The sequence below is a fragment of the Triticum urartu genome, unplaced genomic scaffold (genome assembly GCF_003073215.2).
Source record: "Triticum urartu cultivar G1812 unplaced genomic scaffold, Tu2.1 TuUngrouped_contig_4671, whole genome shotgun sequence".
NCBI classification, from domain to species: domain Eukaryota; kingdom Viridiplantae; phylum Streptophyta; class Magnoliopsida; order Poales; family Poaceae; genus Triticum; species Triticum urartu.
In genome coordinates, this window is record NW_024115279.1 from 1 (window position 1) to 7,930 (window position 7,930).

Sequence of the window (7,930 nt, forward strand, 5' to 3'; positions counted from 1 at the left end):
AGATCATTCAACTAATGATGTGATCCTGTTAATCAAATGACAACTCTTTGTCCATGGTTAGGAAACATAACCATCTTTGATTAACAAGCTAGTCTAGTAGAGGCATACTAGTGACACTCTGTTTGTCTATGTATTCACACATGTATTATGTTTCCGGTTAATACAATTCTAGCATGAATAATAAACTTTTATCATGATATAAGGAAATAAATAATAACTTTATTATTGCCTCTAGGGCATATTTCCTTCAATCACTTTCTATTTTACACATGGTTCACTTTGAGATTTCAAAAATTATTAATGGGCCAAGCCCGTTTAATTCTAACACCCAAACCGAAAGAATCCGGGGAGCAACTAGTTAACGAGCGCTCCTTCGGGAGCCTCGCAACGATCAGCGCCACTTGGCGCGCTCTCAGCCATTCGCCACGTGTCGCGCTCTGGATGCTCCTTTCGGATTTTGCTTTTTTATTTTTCCACACGCGTTTTCGGCTTTTTAAACGGTTTTTTCCCGGGTTTTTTCGACGTTTTCGTTTCCCCCCGGTCTTTCTTAGCTTCTCAATCAAAAAAAATTCAAAAAAAAAATTCGTGAAAAAACGCGTTTTCTTTTTTTCCTTTCGCAAAAGTCACGGTTGTGTTTTATCGAGAGTCATGGCCGTGCCTTTCGGAAACGAAAAAAAACGCGTTTTCTGTTTTTTTTTCTTTTGCGAGAGTCACGTTTTTTCTTCCGCGAGAGGCACGGTTGTACTTTTGCGAGAGTCACAGCTGTGCCTCTCGGAAAGGGAAAAAAACACGTTTTCTGTTTTTTTCTTTCGTGAGAGTCACGGTTTTGTTTCCGCGAGAGGCATGGTTGTGCTTACGCGAAAGTCACGGCCGTGCCTCTCGGAAAGGGAAAAAATACGTGTTTTCTATTTTTTTTCTTTCACGAGAGTCATGGTTTTGCTTCCGTGAGAGGCACGGTTGTGCTTTTGCGATAGTCACGGTCGTGCCTCTTGAAAACGAAAAAAAAACGTGTTTTCTATTTTTTTCCTTTCACGAGAGTCACGGTTTTGCTTCCACGAGAAGCACGGTTGTGATTTCATGAGAGGCACGGGCGCCCGTGCCTCTTTCGGAAAGAGAAAAAACCGTGCTTCCGGTTCGGTTTTTTTCGTGAAAAAAAAGTTCGTCAAAACCTATCAACATGGGATCTAATTTTGAAGATCTCGACGCGAGGAATCCAATGGTGAAAACGGTTCGATATTTGGACGCACGGTTTAAGAGATAAAACGTTTTGAATAAACGGATCTACGAAAAAAGGGAAAACACCCAGGTTGCGACAAGTGGCGCGCTGCATGTGCGTCACTTGTCGCGACCTAGGAAAGTGAAGTGTTCTTTGCAACGAGTACTCCTTAATTAGTGATTTCGAAGAATCCGTTCGCCTCTCGCGTTTCCTAAATGGGTCGGGCCAGTGCAAAGGAGTGTTGGCTTGCGAGCCCACGTCCTGTTGGTTTTTCTTATCTTTTGTCATATGAAACATCCATTGCAATTTCACAAAAATACTGATAGCATTCACAAAAATATTTGTGACACTTCAAAATGTTCACAGGTCTCAAAAATATGTTTGTGGCATTTAAAAAAATGGTCATCCAATGTAAAAAATGGTGGCATAACTTAAAAAAATTGTTTGTGAGATTTACAAAAACAATCATGCATTTGAAAAATATGTTCATGACATTTGTCAAAACAATTATACAATGTAAAAACATGTCCAAATATATATTTTAAATTTCAAACTATAAAAAAAATTGACATTTTTAAAAACTATTACCCACTCTACCATATTAATTATTGCCGATTTAGTAGAAAGTTGCACAAAATCAATGATAATTAATATAGATCGAAGGTGCCAGTACAATCTAAATGTTCATGTAATTTTTAGAAAATGTTTTGTACCACTACCAAAATGTTCAATGTGTATTCAAAAATATCTAAATATTAGTTAAATGATTTGTTATAACCTGAGTTTTAAAAAACTATGCATCATGTATATAACTTTTTTATTATTTATTAAAATATTACACATGTATACAAAAAATGTACAATTGTTTCGACATGTATTCAAGGAAAAAAGGAGACAAAACAACAAAAAACATATTCCCAAAACTGGTCCGCGGAACCTTCCCAAAACTGATCTAGTGAGTTACTGTGTTCGATTAGGTACACTAGAGTAGTTGGAGTTCGCGGGAACCACCGGTGATGGATGTTGGCATTTTCTATTACATGCTCCGTGCGACTAAAATCACACACGGGAAGCCAGCCACGCAGCCCTGTACCTTACTGGTCGGTTTTTAACGGGTTATAGAAACATTCTAGAAGGTTCTGGTCCGTTTTCTTTTTTGATTTTTTGTCTTTTTTAAATCATTTTCTTGTATTTTAAAATATTAAAAAATGTTTATGAAAAATTCAAAATTAAAAATCCTTTAATTTTTAAGATGTTTGCAAATTCAAGAAATTTTTCATGTTTTTACATAATGTTTAAAAAATAAAAAATCTTCACGTTCAAAATGTTTTTGTAATTAAAAAATTTCCCCAAAAATGTTCATATGGTTTCGAAAATCATTCACATACATCTTCAAAAATGTTTTAAAATTTAAGAAAAGAATGTTTTTAAATCGAAGGAAAAATGACGGAAGATTAGTAAAAGCGATAGAAACTATAAAAAAAACATAGGCTCGCTCGCTACATTGCGCTTGCATGGGCCTGCCCACCAGGACGCTACTTGTGCAGCACCCCTCCCATATCATGCAACGACCATCAAATAGGAGGTTCCATGTATGTTGTCACGTGGAAATATGGGGAACAGAGAGATCCTTTCGTTATATTAAAAGAAAAGAAAACCAGGGATCCGGGGGTATCTACCGCGGCTGGACGGCATCACCAACATGCTCAACTGTTCAGGCGCCATCGATCAGCCTCCACAATTCCAAACTATTGGCGATTTGATCGAAGGATCTTCACATGGTGATCGATGAGTAAGGTTTGTCGAGGGTGATGTTGCCAATGAGGAGTGGTTAGATGTCGAGGTTTAAACTAGGGTTGGTTTGTGTTAGGGATGGGTATTTGTTGCACAACCCGCCAAATGTTGTTGGTGTCATGTATCGATGGATGACTTTAGTTCCGTATATTTTCTGTAATAGAAAGGTAGACGACTCGCTTCGGCATTTGCATGATAATATACATGAAAAGGGCATTTGCAGCTAAGTTATCTTTCGATGAAATTATGAAATATTTTCGACCTCTCAGCAATCGTAGAAAAATTTAGACTAATACACCCCCACCCCCACCCCGAGCTTTGCCATTTGGACAAAATCAGGTTGTTATACCATAGCAACATGTGCAATTTCCCGTTTAAGAGAACAGAGGAGGCGATGTTTTGAAAGAAGAAAAAGAAGAAGAAGAAAACGACCGATAGAAGCGGGTGACAACACGTGGTAAATGAATCGACACGGACAAAACTGCAAGCGTCTGTTGCAGTTAGGTCGCCCCCTTTTGGAACGCACCGATTACTAGCTTGGATTTATGTCGAACAAAACAGGGGGAGTGCTTCGTGGCCAAGGAAGAAAAAGTTGCAAGAAAGAGTACAAACTTTCAAGGAGTAGGAGTAATAGTAGTAGTATTTGCATGGACGGATGGCGCGTCAACACACGGGACTCCTTCCCCAGCTGGCTTTGGGAACGTCCAAAGTCGCCCCCTCCCCTTCTCCGTTCAAAGCAAACCTCCTTCTTCTTCTTCTTCCGTCCGTCCCCTTTCCACTGGTTTCACGCGTCCAGACCCGATCGAGCATCCAAATTTCTCCAGGGAGCATCCAACTCGGAGCAGAAGAGATCGCATCGCCCGACTAGCTAGCTCCGGGCCGAGCAAGCAAGCAAGCAAGCGATGGCGCCGGTGGTGTCGGCGCTGGCCAAGTACAAGCTGGTGTTCCTCGGCGACCAGGCGGTGGGCAAGACCGCCATCATCACCCGCTTCATGTACGACAAGTTCGACGCCACCTACCAGGTCTCCTCCTCTTTCTCTTCGATTTGCAAAGCTCCCCATCGATCGATCGATCGCCCCAACCTCGTACGATTGGCAAATTCTGACCGCCTGCTGTGGCTCTGTGTGCAGGCCACCATCGGGATCGATTTCCTCTCCAAGACCATGTACCTCGAGGACCGCACGGTTCGCCTACAGCTATGGTATGCGATGGTTCCTCGTTGAGCTGGCTTGTTTTGGTTGTAGTAATAATAAAATTCAGTTGTGCTGCATATGTCCAGCTGGTTATTTGTAAACTCTGACACATCGATGCTTGCTTAATTGCCATATTCGAGATTGGGAAACTTTTTTTCATCACCGTTTCCATGAGAAAAAGAAAAAAGAACATGGATGTATTATTTTTGCAAGAAGAATATCTTTGCATTTCCGAAATCCAGATAATTTTGCCATATCTTTAGAGAAACCTGAAGTTTAGGTCCTGAAATTATGCTTGGCACATTGCGAAACAACACGCAGATACCAGTAATTTTTTCCCCTGGTCAACTGTTTGTAACTGTGAAAATGTGCAGGGACACGGCTGGGCAGGAGAGGTTCCGGAGCCTGATTCCGAGCTACATCAGAGACTCTTCGGTCGCGGTGATCGTCTACGACGTAACAGGCAAGTTACCTGTCTATGTCTTCACAAAATATACTCGCCAGCACAATAAGTAGCTAGAAAGTAGTATCCCGATCTTAAATTTGTTTTGGAACTACTGTATTTCGTAGAGATGCATGAAATCTAAGCAGACATATAGATGAATCAGTCTGAACTATTTCAGCTGAGGGTAATTAGTTGCAGTGACATCCTCAACCACAGAACTGTATCTGACGATATGAAGAAAGCACACCAGCATGTATATATCATCCTCGTACACTGACGGCCTCATACCACCAATTCTCTTCTTTTTTGCAGACACGCAATCGTTTCTGCATACATCTAAGTGGATCGACGAGGTGAACACGGCGAGAGGCAAAGACGTGCTGATTGTGCTCGTCGGAAATAAAACAGACCTCGTTGATCAGAGGTACGCATTATATACATATCACTGAATCTCTGTGGAGAAAGCCACACTGCACCAATCTTGGCGGTGGTTCATTTCCTTCTGTTTGTTTTGTTCGCCTGAACGTTGCCACGTGCAGGCAAGTGGCCACGGACGAAGGGGAAGCCAAGGCCAAGGAGCACGGCGCATTGTTCATGGAGACCAGCGCCAAGGCCGGCTTCAACATCAAGGTTCTCCCAACTTGTTCTTTTATCTATTACTCCCTCTGTAAAGAAATATAAGATCGTTTAGATCACTAGGGAGTAGAATCTATTTCTCCAGCCATTTTGCATCTCCAACTCCAGCCAAACATCTGACCGCGAAAACTCGAACCCTGACTGCAGGCGTTGTTCCGGACGATCGCCACGAACCTTCCTGGTATGGACGCGCTCTCGTCGGCCAAGCAGGAGGACATGGTGGACATCAACCTGAGGCCGGCCTCCGGGCCAGCAGGCTCAGGCGCCGCCGCGCAGCAGGAGCAGAAAGCAGGAGGATGTTCTTGCTGAGCTTTGTGTTCTTTTATTAGAGGAGAGTTTGCGGGCAGACAGAGCAAGAATGTAATTTTGGCCAAAACAGATTGCGGACAGAGAAATGAAAAAAATTGTTTAGGCGTGAGAACGAAAAAAAAAGTTCGCCGTTGCCGGGGATCGAACCCGGGTCACCCGCGTGACAGGCGGGAATACTTACCACTATACTACAACGACTTGGTGATGATTTACCGAATGTTGCCCACTAATCGGCAATGACGGTCAGTTACTCGTGTGCCTTCGCTGCTGCCATGTTTCTGCCTTGCAAAATTCACCTCCATTGTGTGAGCTAGATGAATGGGATGATGTACTCTTCTTTTCACAGAACTACAACAGGGAAAACGCCAGCCTGATCCTAAATTTATTCAGCTTTAGTCTAAGATTAACAGCCTGATTAACTGCAAAAGCAAAAAAATCCAGTGACGTACTTTTATGTGCAAGTATGGCAGCATGATTCACGAGCGTAGATTCATGTCGTCCGTTCTGGACGGTGAGGCATTTGATGAGTGACTTTTGACTTTTGATTTACCAAGGCGACCGTAATCAAGCACGGTGACATAACCAGAAGTGGGTGCATTTGATGAGTGACTTTTGACTTATAATGCACTTGCGAATGGTGTGCACAAAAAGTATGACTACATATGAGCACTGAACAATGTCGCTCATGCCTACTTCAGCCTGTTGTGAGATCTTCCTGTTTACAACGACATGAGAACACTTCTTGGTAGTCACTTCATGATCGGCCCCTCCCTTCACCAAGACTATCAACCCTACCCAGTGAGGCTCTCTCTCAATAAATAGTTTAGATTGAACAAACAATAATACTTCCTCCGTCCCAAAATGTAAGACGCTTTTTAACACTACACTAGTGTCAACAAACGTCTTACATTAAGGGACGGAGGGAGTACTTTTCTTTCAATCATAGAACACTAACCAGATACTCCCTCCGTCCCAAAATAAGTGACTCAACTTTATACGAACTTTGCACTAAAGCTAGTACAAAGCTGAGTCGCTTATTTTGGGGCGGAGGGAGTACTTCTTATTGAAAACCCCATCGTTCATTCCAATCATAGAACACTAACCATACACAGTACTTTTCAAAGAAAACCCTAACTCGTAAACCATGAAATGATTTCCGTAATAGTAACAGCGAGCGAAGTGAGAGCAGTTAATCATGAAAACAGGGCAAATTGCTTCATTCCCCCAATAACCTCCGCAATCAGACTCGTGTCTGCACAAATAAGAGCCACTTTGCCCTTTTTTGCTGTCATCGTGATAAATACCATCCAGTCCAGGAAACATGATTAGTTTTTCCTGACTTTCTTATTGACTTTTGGGGGGAATGAAGCAGGTAAATACCACCACAAGCATCGTATCCCTTGCATTAGTCACGCCTTATACCAAGAATCTTAGCACTGTACTCCCAGGCAACAATCGCTGCCGCATTGGCAGGGAATGCTCTTGCCAGTGTTGGCCCAAGACCAGCATAACATCCAGCCAGACCAGCTCTCCTATAGACCTGCAGCATTTCAGGCATAGCAGCCATGATCAAGCAAAGGCAATATATCTATCTAACGAAAACAGAAGATCATGAACCATCGCAGGGCATGTACCATGTTTAAAACCCGAAATGGATTTCGGCTCGACTGAGGGTTATGATCTGTCTGAATAATCGTTTTGGCAACATCCATTGGCAGGGTAGCTGTCCAGAACTGCAGAGTGCAATACTAGTCAAATTGAAGAAAAACGCATCTTACAATAAACTTGAAAGATTACGGTATACGTACAGCCATCCCACTGAGGCCACCACTCATGATTCCTATCCCGATATCTTTTGCCACAACCAAGCCACTGTTGCTAGAAAATTGCCGAGAATCTATATAGTTGTGCATCCAATATCGGCTGTACTCATAAGTGCAGAAGAAGACAGCATTGCCAATTGCCTCTCTGTACAGTGTTGCTAAACCACCACGAAATATACCCCTAACCTGTAACATAATAATAGATCCTTAGACTAGACACAATTTAGAAGAGCTTGCAGAAGGCCATTAAGCTCACCCCTTCACGCTGCAGTGTTTTCACAGCGCAATCTAGAGGGCTGGAGTACCGTGTCGCATACATCACATCCTTCCCTTGAACTTGCATTCTGCACTGGAGATTTCTTGAGATTACATCACTAAATGTCACCTGAATCATGCCTCCTGTGTACTCGCTAACAACTGTAAAAAAGAGAGATTGATGCAGGACTGACCTTGGTCAGCTCAGTCGGAGCAAGGATGCAGCTGATCAGGGCTCCACTGCAGGCAGCAGCCGGGA

General features: G+C 42.7%; 2 protein-coding genes and 1 non-coding gene across 3 annotated transcripts; 1 reads left to right on the forward strand and 2 right to left on the reverse strand.

Annotated features, from left to right (window-relative positions):
- Positions 1-3,676: 3,676 nt before the first annotated feature.
- Positions 3,677-5,785, forward strand: LOC125528153 (ras-related protein RABH1b-like). The gene is made up of 6 exons (XM_048692662.1): positions 3,677-4,032; positions 4,141-4,211; positions 4,578-4,666; positions 4,961-5,072; positions 5,188-5,278; positions 5,432-5,785. The coding sequence occupies exons 1-6, from the start codon at positions 3,913-3,915 to the stop codon at positions 5,591-5,593; spliced, it is 645 nt and encodes a 214-aa protein (XP_048548619.1). The 5' UTR covers positions 3,677-3,912; the 3' UTR covers positions 5,594-5,785.
- Positions 5,720-5,791, reverse strand: TRNAD-GUC. The gene has a single exon. It is a non-coding gene; the product is annotated as a tRNA-Asp (tRNA).
- Positions 5,792-6,656: 865 nt separating this feature from the next.
- Positions 6,657-7,925, reverse strand: LOC125528152 (mitochondrial arginine transporter BAC1; the record flags this gene model as incomplete). Its single annotated transcript, XM_048692660.1, is given in 5 exon segments — positions 6,657-7,133; positions 7,228-7,326; positions 7,402-7,602; positions 7,673-7,765; positions 7,866-7,925. Coding segments are annotated over 5 exon segments (588 nt in total), but the record flags the coding sequence as incomplete, so codon positions are not given.
- Between the last annotated feature and the right edge of the window lie 5 nt (positions 7,926-7,930).

Coding starts and splice junctions, on each gene's coding strand:
- LOC125528153 (XM_048692662.1), top strand. CDS start 3,913: ATGGCGCCGGTGGTGTCGGCGCTGGCCAAGTACAAGCTGGTGTTCCTC. Junction 4,212..4,577: donor ACGGTTCGCCTACAGCTATG/GTATGCGATGGT, acceptor GAAAATGTGCAG/GGACACGGCTGGGCAGGAGA. Junction 5,073..5,187: donor ACAGACCTCGTTGATCAGAG/GTACGCATTATA, acceptor TGCCACGTGCAG/GCAAGTGGCCACGGACGAAG.